Genomic DNA, 18,664 nt, shown 5'->3' with positions numbered 1-18,664 from the left:
AGGGAACAGCCAGCAGACTGCTACCACTAAGGGAAGGCATCAGCGAGAAGGGGCGGGAGGAGGGGGAGAGTCACGGCACACTTGACAAAGTACTGAAGCAAAGCTTATTTTTGGCATGGGCTTAAATCTCAAGTTTTATGAGGAAGGTTATGTAAGCATACTGTCCTCAGAGTCTGGGATACCAATTTCTGAGATGGACAATTCACCCTTTAAGAGGACTGAAATCTTGGCAGTTTAAAGAGCAAGTTGTTCACGGTTACCCATTTCTTCTCCAGTTCCACCAGTGAATGCGAATGCCAACCGTACCCTCCCCAGGAGGCAGTACACAAGGGACTTCACAAAGTTCAAGCAAAATGGAGTTAAGCTGCTTTTAGTGCAAAAAGCTTTGAAAGCAAGCCCGGTGCAGTAGCCTATTGGCTAAAGTCCTCACCGTGCATGCGCCTGGATCCCATAAGGGCGCTGTCTTGTATCCTGGCTGCTGCACTTCCCATCCAGCTCCCTGCTTGTGGCCTGGGAAAGCAATAGAGAATGGCCCAAAGCTTTGGGACCCTGCATCTGCATGGGAGACCCGGAAGAGGCTCCTGGCTCCTGGCTTCGGATCAGCTCAGCTCTGGCCTTTACTGTCACTTGGGGAGTGAACCAGCAGATGGAAGATCCTCTTGTCTGTCTCTCTTCCTCTCTATAAATCTTTCTAATAAAAATAAATCTTAAAAAAGGTTTTCAAGATATTTCAGAACATTTGAAAAAAAAGACAGGGGGCGCGTTAGGACACCTCTAAACTGCCACTTGCTCATTCACCCTAGTGATAGGAAAAATGGAAAAGATCCGTTACCTTCCCAGGTAACCATGTTCCATTCATTCAAACTGCACAACAGAGGAAACCTAATCAGTGCCTTTCTTTTAAACTATCAACCACATTCAACAAAGGTATGAAACACAATTACTTTATTGATTTCTTAACAATCATATTCTGCCAACTAGCATTACTTCACTCATGCATCATTAAAAACAGGATATGTCCTTGCTATTTTCAAATGATGCATTATATAATAAAGTTAGAACTTAAAATGCATCCTGATTAATTATGTAAACTGGTAATTTAAAAATAAAGGCTAGTAATTTGGTTCCTTTCTTCATAAATTGGAAATTTAAATATTTCTCCTGATCTTGAGGTTCTCACCATGTTCTGAGTAATACGAAGTGTGGCACAAGTACTTCCATCTAGAAAGGTGTCCCACACCTTACACACACCAACCAGATGTGCACAACAGGTTGCACTCAGTCAATGCATGATGGAAAGCAGATTTCAAATATAAAGTAGCCCTCAGGCCACCATATTAAGTTTTTGCGTTATCATTTATGGCATTATAGATTAATTACACATAACATTTCTATACATTTTAACCCTGAAGATAAGAAAAATAACTGTTGCTTGAAAAAAATTTTCCAGGTAGCCATTTGGTTTTTATCAGGAGACCATGAACCTCCAAGGAGTTGAGCATCTGTCGAGTGGAAATCACTGGCTTGCGTCACTGAGTCAGACAAGCCACGTGTTTCCCAGGGACCGCTTCCCACATCCTGGCAGTGCCTTCTCCCACAGCACGCCAGATGATGCTGCATTTCCGGGATTATCCTTCTGTGTGGTTTTCCCTTTTTTGTTCTAGATTAATTTTATTTCTATATTACTTCCTTTTCTGACTGCTATGGTCTCCCCATTTTAATTATTCATAAGTCCTTTCAGAATATCCTCAGAGAGCTCCATTAGCGGCAGTTCCGGAGATGGAAAATCCAAGGGGGGCAGGTTGGGGATGGGGATGTCCTTGGCCTTCCCAGGATTCGCTGCCAACTTCTGCCAGGTGGACGAGGCCGCGGCAGCTTCGGGCTGTGGCGGCAAGCTCCACAGCTCTGACTTCTCCACGAAGTCGGCATCTACATCCAGCTCCTTTTCTACTGGCCCTTTCAGAAGCCTGGCCTTTTCAGCCTTCAGCTGTTTGTTTTCTTTCCTTAATCTTTCGTTCTCAGCCACAAGGAATTCCACGTGCCTCATCAAATCAGCAATTTTGGTTGCCTGCTCCTCGATGATTGTTTTATCATCCTTTGGGGCTTTGCTTCCAATGCACGGCTCTGCTGGCTCACTCCTCTGCTGAAGCAGAAACAGCAGTGTGTCCGGGTCCCTGTCAAAGACACCCGGGATGGGGGGCAGGCGCCTCTCGGCCGCGGGGCTGCTCTTGGGAGCCCGAGGGGGACTCTGGCCCTCGGCGTCCTCGGCGGAGGCTCTGTGCGACGCCGTGTCCTTGCCCAGGTCCTGCTGGGCGCGCAGCCGCTCCTCGCGCCTGGCCCTCTTCCAGCGCTCCTGGATGAGGAGGAGCTGCTTCATGTGGCTGTCCCTTTGCAATTCCAGTGACAACTGAGCCTGTCGCGGGAAGGAAAGTAGCGTGCAGCATTTAGCATCTCAGGTCTCCTTAAAGGTAACGTCCAACGGACACTACTCCAAAATCCTATAACCGCAAAATATTGTCAGAGTAACTAGGTCAGTCTTTCTAGATGAGCTAACGTCTTCATTCATAAACAAAGCACCATTCACCGAGGGAGCCGGAAGTGCTGTTCTCCATCAACATAGTCAGAATGGTTCTGGATGTCTTACTGCTCTGCAGGGCCATTTGTACTCAGCTTCAAATTAGAAATTTCCCCTCTACAGACATTACTAACTCAACAGCCAGCTAAAAACAAAGTCTTCTTAAGCAGAGATGGCTCAGTGTATACCTACACTACATTGCTAGCTATTGTGAGCAGGTTCTATACCACTGACGGGCACACACAGGATACAACTCGCCTGCTAGCTTCCCTTGGGTCATCTGAGGAGCCCCAGGTCTTTCTCTGGCCCTGACACCCCTCACGGAAACAATCCCTTCCATTCCAATGAGATAAACACTGTGATTAGGCCTCAGGTAACTGGGCCATGTCATAAACAGGAAGCAATTTTTAGATGAATGTATTTTTTTAACCCTTGGCACAGTCAAGGGTCAACAGAACAAATTTCAAGTTGTCAACAGACCAAATTTAAAAGTGCCAGAACTGAATGAGAACTAAAAAAGAAAAAAAAACAGGGAGAGGTCATCTCATCTAAGTTCCCACCATACTGCCCAAGTGAAGAGCACCCCACACTCTTTCTTCTTGGCCAGGCCTGTGAGATACTTGAGCAAACCATCAATCAGGAGCGAGTGATGAGGAACGACCCCCACAGGTCTCCAAACAATGGCGTGGCCATCTGAGATCTGTAAGGAGCCCCGTGAAGGGCACAGAAGCTTCTGCCTGTCAGGACTATAGTTCACTTGGTCTCCGTCTCCTTTTTTCTCTGGCCCATTTTAATTTTGGCTACAGAGTTTTCATAAGAGCAAAACAATGTCTCACCTGCTCAGACTGTGTCAGCTTCATGGCTTCAGAAAGGTATGCTAGTTAAAGAAAAGGACAGAAATGAGTGTTGTCATTTTTATAAATAGCCCAAGGGAGAGTTTTGATACTCCTGATATGACAGAGAATACTGGTCCTATAAGCAACTCTGACACAAATGAAGATGACAAGGATGGCTTTTGGCAGACATCATTCACCAGCATGACGCGTATATCATCTTTAGGATTTGGAAAGATGACTTGTGGGAGAGGAGCAGACACTCTGTGTGGGAGTTAAGATGGTGTCTGGGACGCCTGTGTCCCCCAGCAGGGTGCATGGCATGAGTCCTAGCTCTGCTCTCAAATCCACCTTCTTGGTACCTAGGGGGCAACAGATACTGGCTCAAATAGTTGAGTCCCTCCTGCCCACCCAAGGAAGTCAAAATTCTGGCTCCTGACTTTGCCCTGGCCCACCCAGCCCCAGCTGTTACAGGCAACTGGGGAATAAGCCAGCAGATTGGAGATAAAATCTTTCTGTGCCTTTCAAATACATTTAAAAAAAAAAAAAAAAAAAAAAAAAAAAAAAGACTGAGTTAGGAGTTGCTGGGAAACCCACAGCACTGTCCTGCAAACAATCAATATCAATATTCTGGCATATCAACCAGGTCAACCTTGTACATGCAGGGCAACACATATCATTACCACTATAACTTTCATTCTCAATAAAACGCTAAGAGACGTTAGGGAAAAGAAATTGTTCTTCAGTCTTATATTCCGTATTTTTAAAAGCAAGATTTATTGATTTGAAAGACACATCTCTAATACTGTGATAAACTCTCCAAATGGGGCTAGGATGGGGCCAAAGGTGAAAGCTTGAAACCCACATGGTGCCAGGACCCCAGCTTAATGAGCCATCACCTTTATCCCCCGGGGATCCGCATTAGTAAGCAGCTGGGACATGAGCCAGAGCCAGGAATCTGACCCAGGCACTCTTGACAGAAGACACAGGCAGCATCTTAATCACTAGACCAAACGCTTGCTCCGAGCTTAGTACATCTTAAAACACTAATGACGGGGCCAGCACGGTGGCGCAGCTGTTTATAAGGTAAAGCTAGGGCCTTTAATGCCAGCTTCCCATATGGGTGCTGGTTCCCATCCCAGCTGCTCCACTTCCACTCCAGCTCCCTGCTAATGGCCTGAGAAAAGAACTGGAGGATGTCCAAGTGGTTTGGCCCCTGCCACCCAGGTAAGATACTCAGAAAAAGCTCCAAGCTCTGGCCTGCCCACCGAAGCCATTGCTGCCATTGCTGCCATCTGGGGAGTGAACCAGCAAATGAAGATCCCTTTCTCCCGCGCCCGCCCCCACCCTCTCTCTCTGTAACTCTGGATGTGAAACAAATAATCTTAAAAATATAAAGAAACAAGGTCCAGTGTGGTGCCTAGTGGCTAAGTTGTTGCCTTGCATGCCAGTTCATATCTTGGTTTCTCTGCTTCCCTTCCAGCTCCCGGCCTGTGATCTGGGAAAGCAGTCGAGGACGGCCCAAAACCTTGGGACCCAGCGCCCACATGGGAGACCCGGAGGAGCATCCTGGCTTCAGCTCAGCTCAGCTCAGCTCCAGCCATCACAGCCACTTGTGGAGAAAGCCAGCAGACAGAAGATCTTCAGTCTCACCTTCTCTCTGTGGATCTGCCTTCTAATAAAAATTAACAAACCCTTAAAAAGGAAAGAAATACTCACCAGCAGCCTTTTTATGACAAGAAATCGCCTCTTCATATTTCCCTGCAGCTAATAAACGGTCTGCTCGCCTGCTCTGCTGATGAGCCTGGAAGACAAACATTTCCCAATTCCTCAAACTTATAAAACATGAGAATAAGACACCTTACTAATATGATTCCAAATGCTGTTTGATACTACATATCAAGCTTTAGAGCTATTTCAATATCTTGGGAAATGTAATGAATACAGTCTACCACCCTATAATTTGAAAGGACTGCCAACTTCTCTTTACCACAGACCACAAGTTTCTCCCCGATCAATCCTTCCCTTTCAACATTAGAGCTATTTGGTAACGGACCAGCTAAGTAGTCACTGGTCATCTCATATCTGCGTTATACATTATCATTTCAAAAGAACTTAAAAAAAACACCTGAATTCCAAGAAGCTGATACTTCCAGGTTCAGTTTAGTTTTGTTTGTTTTACTTTAAAAGGCAGAAAGGATGGAGAGACAGATACAGATCCTCCATCAGCTGATTCACTCCTAAACACCCACAGCAGCAGCTGGGGACCGGCCAGACTGAAGTTAGAAGAGCCAGACACTTCCTCCCGGTGCCCCACTGCACAGAAAATGATACAGAATGGAGGCGGGACAGGATCCCTGTCAGGTGAGGGATGCAGGTGTCCGGACCCACTGACTCACCACAACTTCCTGTGAAGAGAGCTTTAATAAAGAGGCATACAAATTCAGGAATGCATTTTCCTATCTCAAGCCAACAGTCATATAACCTTCATAACATGTATTTACATTAAGAAAGCAGGCACAGGGCCCAGCACGGTGACCTTGAATGCACCAGGATCTCATATGGGCGCCGCCGGTTCTAATCCCAGCAGCCGCGCTTCCCATCCAGCTCCCTGCTTGTGGCCTGGGAAAGCAGTTGAAGACGGCCCAAAGCCTTGGAAACCTGCACCCACGTGGGAGACCCAGAGGAAGTTCCTGGCTCCTGGCTCCAGACTGGCGCAGCACCAGCCATGGCGGCCACTTGGGAAGTGAATCATTGGACAGAAGAGCCTCCCCTCTGTCTCTCCTCCTCTCTGTATATCTGACTTTCCAATAAAAATAAATAAATTTTAAGAAAAAAAAGCCGACAGCTAAAATCTTGTAACTAGTGAAACGTTTTCTTCACTAAAACACGCAAATACAATTTAGCACAGCTTTTCAAAAAGTGAGAAGCATTATACACCCATGTTCATAAAAGCATTTACAATAGTCAAAAGTTAGAAACCCCAATGTTCATTAACAGATAGAGCCTTGGAACCCTGCATCCGCATGGGAGACCCGGAAGAAGCTCCTGGCTCTGGCTCTGGCCATTGTGGCAACTTGGGGAGTGAACCCGGGATGGAAGATCTTTTTGTCTCTGCTCTGTAAAATCAGACTTTGCAATAAAAATTGATAAACTGTAGTATGTATACACGATAGCTCATCATCCACTCTCCTGTGGAAGAAAGACTGATACACAGTGCAGTACTACTTCATGACAACATACTGAGTGAAGTAAAAGACAAAAACATTGTATGACTTCACTTGCAGTCACACAGAAACAGTGAAGTAGAACGGCAACATTTGTTACACTGAACGAGGGGAGGGGCAATAGGGCGTAGCTGTTACACTGGTATACACACTTCCCATGTTCTAAGATGAAATGTTTTCACACCCTGCTGCACAACAATGTGAATCTAACACTACTATAAACTGTACACTTAAGAGACAACATTGGAGGAGTGGATCAAGCTGCCGCCTTGGACAACTGTATCCCACATCCAAACAACAGGCTCTGGTCCCGGCGGCTTTGCTTCTCGCCCAGCTCCCTGCCAGAGCCCCTGGGAAGGCAGCTGAAGCCAGCCCAGGTATCTGGGCTCCTGCCGCATGAACTCCTGGCTGCTGCCTCCGGTCTGGCCCAGACCTGGATGCTGTGGCCATTAGACAGGGAGAGGGCACAGACCGGTGGGTGGACGATCTCGCACTGTCACACCATGCCTGCCATTCAAACTGAGACATTTTCAAACTATACATGGTTAAGGTAACTTAAAAACAATGTACAACAATTGTACATAATTAAGGAATACAATTATGGAGCACATAATTATGATACAGGAAAAATGTGTAATGCTCTATCTCCTTAAAAATTTAGGTCAGCTTTTTTTAATATCACATTTTTAAAAAATGAATGTTTCTTCAGTTAGATGTAAAATGACTTACATCATACATGCTCTTCAAAAATTGTCCCATAGAGGTATCTAGCACAGCAGCCAACTACCACTTGGGACACCTCCGTCCCACAGTGGGATGCCTGACTCAAGACTTGGCTATGCTTCCTATTCCAGCATCCCACTACTACTACTGGAAAGCAGCAGGTGACCGCGGCCCAAGCAGGCTACTTCTTGACTCTCCCATGAAACATGGATTGAGTTCTCACCTGATGGATTTGACCTGACCCAGTCCTGACTGTTACAGGCATCTGAGGAGTGAACCCATGGATGAAATATCTATTTTCCAAATAAAATGAAAAGACAGACATCTTTTGAGACTCGTGCATCACGTATCTGAGTGGCTGGGCTCAACTCAGGGTCCGGCTTCCAACCCGGCCTCGTGCTGGGGAGGCAGCAGGTGATGGTTCACAGACGAGGTTGCCCGCCAATCCCAGGGGACACCTGGACTGACCTGGGCACTTAGGAATGAACCAGCAAATGGGAGGCACCAATTAGCTGCTCATACAAAAGCAAACTTAAAAATTGGCTTTAAGAAATGTGCTACTTATGTTTCATAAAAAAAAAAAGTTTGAGAATCATTTTGAAACTGAAATTACATAGTCTGGGTAAGCACAGAATATAAAACAGAAGTGAAGACAAAAGTAGAAAAAAGGTATTTCTATGAATGCATTTCCATTTTTGCAAGGAATAAATAAGCAACACTCTTTAAAAGTAGGATCATTCTTTCATAGACTTTCTACTCTTCAAACACTAATTAAACAGTATAATTTCTGAGAATAATGGGTTTTAAGAAATGGCTGGAGACTTAATGGATAATTTAAAACAGAAACTTTTATTTTTATTGGAAAAGTAGGGCTGCAAAGAAGGAGAGAACAAAGATCTTCAGTCCACTGGTTCACTCCCCAAGTGGCCACAACGGCCAGAGCTGAGCTGATCCGAAGCCAGGAGCCAGGAGCTTCCTCTGGGTCTTCCATGCAGCTGCAGGGTCCCAAGGCTTTGAGTCATCCTCTACTGCTTTCCCAGGCCACAAGCAGGGAGCTGGATGGGAAGTGCAGCAGCTGGAACACAAACTGGTGTTCATATGAGATCCTGGAGCTTGCAAGGGGAGAATTAGCTAATTGAGTCTTTGCACTGGGCCCAAGAACAGATGACTTTTAATCACATAGTTTTGAAATATGCAAAAATATATTCTGGGGGCTAATATGACAGCCTAGTGGCAAGCACCAGGATCCCATATGGGAGCCGGTTCATACCCCAGCTGCTCCACTTACTTTCCAGCTCCCTGCGTGTGGCCTGGGAGAGCAGTAGAAGATAGCCCAAGGTCTTAGGACCCTGCACCCAAGTGGGAGACCCAGAAGAAGCTCCTGGCTCCTGGCTTCATATCGGCTCAGTTTCGGCCGTTGAGGCCACTTGGGGAGTGAACCAGCAGACAGAAGATCATCTTCTCTCTCTCTCTCTCCTCCTCTCTCTGTACATCTGACTTTGCAATAAAAATAAATCTTTAAAAAAATATCACAGTGCACCATACAATACCTTTTTACTCCACATTATGAAAGAAAACACAAGTGCTGGAAGTACATGCTATCAAGAAGCTGGCAGTGTGTGCCAGACTAAATCGTCTTTTTTAAAAAACTGGAGATGGTGTAGGGAGTTTAGTAGTAATTCTTATTTTAAGACAATCTTTAAAGAGTTCACATATTAATACTAATCTGTCATTAACTAGTGTTCTTGGTAGAATAACAGTCATTAAACCACCTCTCTGTGTAAGCTGCACTTCCTCTAGTAAATGCTTCTATATAGTTCTGTGGGAGTAGCATTATTCTTATATTATTTTGTCCTCTGGCCACCTAAAGATTTCCTTCCCCCAGACTTGTCATATTTAGGATCAGACAGTATATCAAGAATTTCAGACCTGGCACGGTGGCTACCTGCTAGCAGCAGCATCCCATTTGGGTGCTAGTTCATGTCCCAGCTGCTCCACTCCCCATCCAGATAGCTCCCTATTTATGACCTGGGAAGGCATTAGAGGGTGGCACACCTTGGGTCCTCGCACACATGTGGGAGACCTGGAAGAAGCTCCTGGCTCCTGATCAGGTCAGCTTCAGCTGTTGCAGCTATTTAGGGAATGAACCAATAGATAAAAGATTAAACTCACTCTCTCTCTTTGTAAATGTGCCTTTCTAAATAAACCTTAAAAAAAGTTTCAAATGGTTATCACCATGGTGACATTCAGGGACCAGCCAGGTGTGAGGCAGTCAGGCCCCAACGAGGGGCCTTATGAGAGCTGACCAAGATCCATGGGTTCTGAACTCACCTACACTGTACTCTACCCTTTCTGCGACCTTCTTTACAGCCCATTAAATTACGCTCCTTGGCTTAAAATAACTTCAAATGGGATCCCATCATCTGTCATCAACAAAAGTCCTAGTACTATAACCAGGTTATTTAAAAGCTTCTAGCAGCTAAGCATCCGGCAGAAAGCAGTTAAGATGGTGTCACCAGCATTCCATATCAGGCTGTCTGGTTCAAATTCCAACTCCTCCATTCCAGTTCTGGCCATCTACTCAGGCAGTCTGTGAGACCCAGCAGAGAGCCCCAGGACCATTCTCACCAACTGCTTCAGCCTGGCCCTGCCCCTAGCCACTGTATGCATTTGGGGGCTAACCCAGTAGATGGGAGATCTGTCTCTTAAACAAGGTGAAACTGAGCTAAAACTTTAAAATAAAAATAAATTCAATATTGTCTTACTTCTCAAAGAAAAAATATCACCTTCGATGATTTCTGGTTTCTTTACTTCTTTTTCTTGAGTAAAGCTGTATGTAAAGATGAAAAGGAACACTATACCATACGAAGAACCAAAAGGAAGACGGAAGGAGCTCTAACCCACGGCTGACCCTATAGCAGTCTAGCTGGGAGCCAACCAGCAGACTCCCCTTCCTAACTGCTGGGTGTATTTCACTGCTCCATCGCCCTTCCCCAGAGGCTTTCCATTCAGTTCAGTCTTGCTTGTGACAGAGAATGAATTTCTCTAGCGGTTTCTCAGGGCAACATGGAAGAAGTTGAAAAAACCTTGTTTTAAAGATTTTACTGCTGGGCCAACAGTGATAGCTTAGTGGCTAAAGTGTCCGTCTTGCACACAACAGGATCCCAATAGGGGCACTGGTTCATGTCCTGGCTAATCCACTTCCCATCCAGCCCCCTGCTTGTGGCCTGGGAAAGCAGTGGAGGACGGCTGAAAGCCTTGGGATCCTGCACACACGTGGGAGACCCGGAAGAGCTCCTGGCTTCTGGCTCCTGAACAGCTCAGCTCCAGGCTATTACCTCCACTCAGGAGTGAACCAGCAGATGGGAGATCTTTATCTCCCTCTCCTTGTCTATAAATCTTACTTTCCAATAAGGTAAATAAATAAAAATATTTTACTGTCAATACTAGTGTAAGTTTAGTGAGGCAGTTACAAAGCCTTGAGATATACGCGGCCATTCCTTGGGCCATGTTATCTGAGAACTGACCGCTCTGGAGGGAAACTCAATCACTCAGTAAATACATTCCCAGTACTCTGTAAGGGACAAACGCAGAGACAATCACCACAGTCATACAGTCACATTGGCCCTGCTCTTTGGGGTAGGTAAGCAAAGCAGCAGCAGCAGTCCCACAGAAAGATCTGGCACCAGATCTTCTCAAACTCACAGCAAACAAACCAAAGAACTATAGATTACCTCACTAACGTTTTCATACGTGTTAGCAACAGCCGTAACAACCAAATGAAACGAACAGAAAGAAATACCTTATGGTGCAATCTTTCCACATTAAAAACTGACCTAAAGGAAAAAGCTAACAAAACAAACTCAAGGAAGTGGTGATGACACATGATTACACATCTATGTGCTGTGGGCCTCATACAACAGACTGTGATGGGATGCCACTGCAAAAGCCTGTGTGCGCCACTGAGATGTTCAAAGGCGCTCATTAAACCACAGCACTGACAACACCCACATCGACTCAACAAGGTATTAGCTTAGGTGTCTACTGGCGTACAAGAGTTTGCCAGTATTCAAATTTTTAAAATCTACCCAGGTACATTTTATGGCTGGGTTGCACGTCCAACCGACACCCAGTTTTCGTCTCCTCCTGAGACACCACAGACTTGGAGGCAGCTGGCGAGATTGACTGAGCCTGCAGCCAGAGTGGATGCTCCCCGAAACTGACCCACTGGTCACCCCACAGGACAGTGGAACTCCAAAGCTCTCTATAAACAGTTGGCTACTGCTAATCAAATTCTCATGAAATTTCAGTATTGAGTCATCTATTATATTTCATTACAAACTGTATGTCACTCCACAAATGACAAAAATGCAAGACATTTCTGTTTTTCAAAAAGGAACAAATGTAGTCTGATTCTTAAGGATAGCCACCAACGGGGGCAGAGCTGAAGGAAGCAAGAAGTGGCCGTCAGAGAGGCTAGACCCGCACAAGTGATTCTCAGAGCTTTACGTCCTACACTGCAGGCTCACGCAGCTCACCCACTCCAGGTCCGTATTCCACTAGTCTGAGGATGAGGAACGGAAGCCTTGTTGTAATAGCTATCTCTTTCAGATCCGATTCTAAGCACTTTGTACACCTATTTATTCCTCAACCTTCACAACAGACCCAAAACTGAGAAGTCACACGGGTGGGAAGTGGTGAAACTAGAATCCAAATCCTCAAAGTTCTGCTGTGCCTCCTTCTCATAGTTCTTTCAGTTGAAAGGTGGAGGGAAGAGGGTGAGAAAAGGTGGAGGGAGGGAGGGAGAGAGAAAGGCGAGAGGGAGGGAGGGGAAAAGGGAGGGAGAGAGGAGGAGATGCGGACATCTTCTTTAGGGGGTTCACTCTTCCTCGACCCAGGACAGCCCAGACCAGGAGCCTTGAGGGTAACCCCAGTGAGAAGCAGGCACTCAAACATTTAGGCTATCACTTGCTACCTACTAGGCTGCAAAAAGAGCTCAAGTTTGAAAGGGAAGAAACTTTGAGACTGGAACCCAGCCAGGCACTCTATATAGGACACGGATGTCCCAGAGTCTGTTGGCTACCATCTTAAACCACCAGGCTCCACTGCTCCTGTGAGAGAGCAAACACCTTCCACAGCAGGGCTAAGTTCCAGTGTGAGAAACGAGTCCTCCGAAGCCTTCTTCCAATCGCATCACCACTGAAGCAATGTAAAGCTGTGGCTTGACCCGTTTTCCTGTCTGCAACCTTAACCAATCTGACTTCTGTATCTAAAGCAACCTCTCCAGAAAACCAAAAGATAAGTTGGCCAGTCCAGAAAGCACGTGTGTTTCTTGAGGGTGTTTGTGTGCTTTAATTGCAACACCCAAATCCCTAAGGCTATACTAGCACAACAGCCAACCAGCAGGAAAGCTGAGAACCACAAATATTTTGGTGTTTTCAGGAAACCCGGTGATGAAATTGACCAAAACCTGGACTGTCTCTACTTTAACCGGGGGATAAGTGAGGTTCCCTGTACGCGTCTGACTGCGAGAAACGAGTGAGAAAAGTTAGGGAGAGTAATTCTTACTCCAATTCTCCCAAGTGGAGAGGCATCCTCTGCCCCCAGCTTGAAGTTGCAACCAGCATTGCACACCATTTCTGCCTGGCCAGCCTCGGTGTCCTTCCAGGCTGCAGGAAGGTGGCTACGTGGCGTTTGGGAGGCACTGCTCGCGGCTCGGGGAGGAGACGGTAACCTCGGTTACTGGCAAGCCCTAGCAGCCCGGGACCCCGAGGCAGACAGAGGACGGAGCCCCAGAACCGCCCCCGAGGAGGACAGCTTCCTGGGGACCCCGAGTGGGGTCACGGCCTGCCGACCTGCCTGCCTGCCGCGCCCCCCAGCCTCCGGGACCACCCGTGCCACACCCGCCTCCTGGCCCCAAAAGTCAACCTGGCACTCCCGGGACCGGACCACGGCAAAGGCCACCGTCCGGGGGCCACTCACCAGGTTGAGGGGTCCTTCCATTACTTCCATAGACCCCGGGGTCAGCGGCGGCCTGGGGCAGGCGAGCAGAGGCGCCGGGGCTCATGGAGGGCGGCGGACAGGGAGGGCGACGCCGCGGCGCAGACGGCGGCCCCGCTCCCCCGGCGGTGGGAGCACTCCGAGCGAAAGCCACACCACTTCCTCCTCCGGCGCCGCCGCGGCACGCACGGCGCCCTGACGTCACACGCACGGCGGCGGCTTCCAGGTGGGCGCTCGGGCGGGGCCGCGGCGGCGTCAAGGCCTCCTCTCGCGAGAGGCGACGTCACGTTGGGGAGTGCGGGTTTCTTGATGGTCACTTGCAGAGCTGTGTTCTGTGGTTGACTTCTATCATTAGACTTCTGTAAGGTCTGTTGTGCTTAGCTGCACCTTCCTTGTCCTCCCCTTTTTGCACTTTTGTCCATGGACCTCAAAAAAGCGGATGTGGGCAATGTTATGAAGCCATGCACTTTACAGTAGACACCTCTCGCTGTTGAATCGAGCAGGATTGTATCCTCAAGTTGCTCCAAAACGAACACAGCAAACAACCGGTCACAGACAGCCAAGACAGGAGCATTTACCCTGGCTAGCCTGGCAGTTAAGATGCCCACGATCCCCAGTGGAGCTCAGGGTTCGGGGTCCTGTGTGGCTCTTGACTGAGCTGGATTCCTGCCACGCATGTGGTAGACCTGCGTTGACTTCCTGATTCCGCCCCCTCTCTAGCCTGCTCTCGGGAGTGACCCAATGCATGGGAGACAGGAGGTACCTCTTTTTGCTCTCGCCAACTTGTAGCTCTCCTCCTCACCTCTCAAATGTAATTAATCTGTACAGAGTATGAGTACCCAGATGTGATAAAGGACTTACTTACCATTTGATTGTGTATCAGTCACTATGCCAGGCTCTTTCTGTTGCAGAATTCATGTAACAAGTAAGATGTGAGCTATGCCCTAAGCAAGCAGATGGGAAACTGTAACGGGGTAACCAAGGTGGAGCGAGAACCTCCAGGAAAGTTTCACAGAAACCGCCAAGACAAGGAAATGTCCTCTATCACAACTCTAAGGCCAGTAAGAAAAGGTTTCAGGTATGGTGTGAGCTTTTAATTCGGGAATCCCAACGGAACCTGAGCTGTGGTTATGCATCAAGGTGAAGGAACTCACCATGGGGGAGGGGTTTGGGGCGAAGGGGGGAGAATCCCAGTACCTATGAAATTGTGTCATGTAATACACTGTAATTAATGAATAAATGAATAGAAAAGAAAAGGTTTCAGGACTGTTAGGGTGAAGGAAAAGACTCAAAAGAAGATGTAAAAGAGGTCAGAGGCTTCCAGAATATACTTAGTCTTTTTTTTAAGCATTTATTTTATTTTTATTGTGAAGTCAGATAGATATACAGTGAGGATGAGAGACAGAGAGGAAGATCTTCCGTACAATGATTCACTCCCCAAGTGACCACAATGGTTGGAGCTGTGCCGATCTGAAGTCAGGAGCCAGGAGTGTCTTCTGGGTCTCCCACATGGCTGCAGGGTCCTAAGATTATTGGAAAGTCAGATTTACAAAGTGAAGGAGAGAGAGACCTAGGAAGGAGAAGAGAGAGAGAGAACAGAGAGAGAAATCTTCCCCAAATGCCTACAGCATTCACGGCTGCGTCAAACTGATTCCAGGGGATCAAACACCACCCAAGTCAGCCATGTAGGAGGCAGGAACCCAAGTACTTGGGTCACCATTTCCTGCTTCCCAGAAGCGTTAGCAGGGAGCTGCACAGGAAGTGTGCAGCTGGATGTCCTGGATTTGAACTAGCGCTCTAGTATGGGACATGGGCATCAAAAGCAACAACTTAATCCATTGCACAGCGATGGCTGCCCCACAATAGATAGGTACATTTTCTAAAACACCTGCTACAATTCTTATTAATAACTTGTATACACCCCCCTCTTTGTTTAGGCCCCACGATGTGGATTTGAATTGTATTCAGTAGTTCATGACCAACTGTCTTCCACGTGATGTGGGAGAGGCAGGGAGTCAGTGAGAGGGCTAAGCTCTGCCAACCCTGGCACCATCTGTACCATCTAGACCTCAGTACCTTGCATCCTCACTCAGCATGACTGAGGACTTGGCATCCCCACTTGGCCTCATGCTGCGCAGCCTCAGTTTTTCATCCCAGAGACCATGACCCTTTCCTGAAGATCACCATGTATGCTGCAGCCACACCCCCTGCCCTATAAACTGCCTGGGTAGGACAGTTCCCTCTGGAAGTCATACTGTCCCTTTGCCCTTTCATAAACCCTGCTTTTCTGCTCTGCTTGTCTTTCTGTCAGTGGAAAGATGAGATCCTGGACTAAGTTGAGCTCAGAGTTTGTGGGTCCCCACCCCGACAGCACATGCATGACTCTGTCTGTAATCAATTTGATATGCAACACAAAGAGTCTTCACCAGCATTGCAATGCCCCCAAACAGCACTAACATGAACATTGTGTCCACTTTCTTGGGGAGCATATGGGCATGCATTTCTGTTGCTCACACACCCAGGGCTAGGAGTGCCACATTGTGTGTGGTGCATATGTACAGCTTTAGAAGATACCATGAGACAATTTTCCAAAATGTTTATACAAGCCCTGGAACCAGTAGCAGTAGATGATAGTTGCAGTTGTTTTTTTGTTTTTTTGTTTGTTTGTTTGTCTTAAGGCAGAGTTACAGAGAGAAGGGGCGATAGAGAGAGGGATCTCTCTGCTGATTCACCCTTCAAATGATTGCAACAGCCAGAGCTCGGCTGATTTAAAGCCAGAAGCAAGTCTGGAGCTTCTTCTGGTTCTCCCAAGTGGGTGCAGGGGTCCTTAGGCCAGCTTCTGCTGTTTTTCCTAGGCCATAAACAGGGAGATGGGTAGGAGGTGGAGCAGCTCCCTGTATGGTATGCCAGCTCTGCAGGCAGGGCTTAGCTTGCCACACCACAGCGCCAGCCCCTCCACTTGTGTTGAATTGTTCATGCTTTGCATTTTTTGGCTTTTAATCTTTAATCATGCTATTAAGTATGGAGGTTGTTCTGCTGTAACTCTAAGAACTGACTTCTACTCCCCTTATTTAATGCTATTGTTGTGCCCAGATTTTGAGATCCCCAGAAATCACCAGGAGTCTGAAGTTGATCCAAGTACACAAGGATGGTTTGTTGAAGCTCAGCACATCCAAGCCTGGGTTCTTGGTTGAGAGCAGGTAGCTGGCTGATCGACCGGCCAGCCAGCCAGGACCAACACCCCTTACTGGAGTGTGGCCCCGAACAGCACATTCATAGGGTTTTTATAGGGGCAGTCCACAATAGCTTGAAAAGGGGAAGTTCACAATAGCCTGCAAGGTGAGGGGAAATACCACACATTCCCTACCTATCTCAGCTGGACAGCCCATGCCTCCAGCAACTAAGGTAAGCCCCCATTTAATTAGTTTGAGCCACCTGTGAGATAACCAAACTAGGGGGGCCTTGATTCATAAGAATTGGGACCCATCAGTGCTGAAGGTCACATAGGCCTTTTGACCTGAAAGCTCCCAGTTTCTTAGTAGCAATGAGCCACGAACAAATAGTTGGGATTTTGATACTGAGGTTCTTCATTATTAAGGGAAGTGCCCTGAAGATACTAGTGTTAATCTTTTGGTTGCCAAGTTTGATAACTTCTATTGATATTTTGTCTTTTTGGAAATACATGACACGACTTTCTCCCTGAAACTCTATGCCTTTGGCTTTGTTAAATAAAAATTGCAGGCAGGAGTCTATTGTTTTGGACTAGTGCTGGATTCAACAGGATAGACTAAAAATTAAAATGGAGTCACCATTTGCAAAAGTTGATGTTGGCCAACCTAAATTAAACTGTTACCTAAGCTTAGGAGAAGCCCAGAGTTAGAGAAAGCAGCCAAGTTGGCAGACTAGGCTAGATTCAATTGTCATGCTAATCAGGTCTCCTTGGCTTGCCTCCTCTTACAAAGGCAGGTAACCTAGAATAACCCAACGTGAGCCCTTCTGAAATTTTTGCATTGTTCAGCCTCCTGTCTCAGCCTTATAAGTAAAGTAACTTGGAAATGGTGGCTTTTTTTTTTTTTTTTTTTTTTAAAGATTTATTCGTTTTTATTGGAAAGCCGGATATACAGAGAGGAGGAGAGAGAGAGGAAGATCTTCCATCTGATGATTCACTCCCCAAGTGAGCCGGGAACCAGAAACCTCTTCCAGGTCTCCCACGTGGGTGCAGGATCCCAAATCTTTGGGCAGTCCTCGAGTGCTTTCCCAGGTCACAGGCAGGGAGCTGTATGGGAAATGGAGCTGCCGGGATTAGAACCAGCACCCATATGGGATCCTGGCGCGTTCAAGGTGAGGACTTTAGCCGCTAGGCCACGCCGCCGGGCCCGGCTTTGTTTTTTGTCCTTTGATTCTGCTCACTTTATTTTATGGAAGGAGGCATTGCATGATTCTCCATTCAAAATAAAGCCAATGGAGAGCATCAGGTTAACTTGTAATTTTGTCCTTTGACTGATTCCATAGCATGGAAAAAGTATTAAAGTATGTTTTTATTCATAGTTCTAAAATGCAATATATCCCATAAACTGAAATTGTAATTTATTTAGTTGGTAGCAAAACCTTATCTACCCCATGTTGGGTGACTATTCACATGAGTAATTAGAGATTATGATACTAATGTTATAAAACTCTATTTCCCAGGTTCTTGTCCAGCAGGAGGTAAAGCATTCAAAGCCCCCCTACAGCACCCCTAAGATCAGCTTATTGGGCTAAAGTTTTTGCAATCTGCACATTTGTTTCCCCCGGGAAACCTGGGTGTCGTCTGACTTTACGGAATTTCTTGAAACCTCAGTTGTTGTGGTGGTTGCTTTTTATCTCTAAAACAGGGATCAAAATGGTCAGCTGATAGGCTGTGAACATCTTTACTGGTGTGACTCACACATCTAGAACTCAATACACTGAAAACTGAGCTTTCCACCCTGCCCTCCCCCTCACCATCTGTGTTCTGTTCCCTTGCTCAGGGCATGGCGCGCACTCCCACAATATGCTCGATGGTGAAACCCAGATATCACCCTCAGCTGATCCCTTTTTTTTTTATTTACTTTAATTTTTTTTTTTTTATTGGAAAGTCAGAGACACAAAGAGGAGGAGAGACAGAGAGGAAGATCTTCCACCCACTGATTTACTCTCCAAGCGACTTCAGTGGCCAGAGCCGCGCTGATCCGAAGCTAGAAGCCCGAAGCCACTTCCAGGTCTCCCACATGGGTGCAGGGTCCCAAAGCTTCTGGGCTATCATTGACTGCTTTCCCAGGCCACAA

General features: G+C 46.8%; 1 protein-coding gene across 2 annotated transcripts; it reads right to left on the bottom strand.

The window, feature by feature from the left end:
* Positions 1–928: 928 nt before the first annotated feature.
* On the bottom strand, positions 929–13,542 carry NRBF2 (nuclear receptor binding factor 2). 2 transcript variants are annotated; one of them, XM_004583414.4, is made up of 4 exons: positions 13,341–13,542; positions 5,128–5,212; positions 3,412–3,452; positions 929–2,413 (listed from the first exon to the last, which is right to left on the bottom strand). In XM_004583414.4, exons 1-4 carry the CDS (start codon positions 13,368–13,370, stop codon positions 1,718–1,720), a joined length of 852 nt encoding a protein of 283 aa, XP_004583471.2. In that variant the 5' UTR covers positions 13,371–13,542; the 3' UTR covers positions 929–1,717. The 2 variants fall into 2 exon arrangements, with proteins under 2 accessions (XP_004583471.2, XP_012781935.2); XM_012926481.3 differs by lacking the exon at positions 5,128–5,212.
* Positions 13,543–18,664: the final 5,122 nt, after the last annotated feature.

Source organism: Ochotona princeps, chromosome 13 (genome assembly GCF_030435755.1).
Source record: "Ochotona princeps isolate mOchPri1 chromosome 13, mOchPri1.hap1, whole genome shotgun sequence".
Taxonomy (NCBI): Eukaryota; Metazoa; Chordata; class Mammalia; order Lagomorpha; family Ochotonidae; genus Ochotona; species Ochotona princeps.
The sequence above is the reverse complement of the archived record's forward strand: the minus strand, read 5'-3'. Positions and strand labels throughout refer to the sequence as shown.

Excerpts from the sequence above, each read along its gene's own strand:
- NRBF2 (XM_004583414.4), bottom strand. The coding sequence starts at position 13,370 with ATGGAAGTAATGGAAGGACCCCTCAACCTG. Across the intron at positions 5,213-13,340 it reads TGGAAGGACCCCTCAACCTG|GCTCATCAGCAGAGCAGGCG; the intron begins GTGAGTGGCCCC and ends TTTGTCTTCCAG. Across the intron at positions 2,414-3,411 it reads AGCTGACACAGTCTGAGCAG|GCTCAGTTGTCACTGGAATT; the intron begins GTGAGACATTGT and ends TTCCCGCGACAG.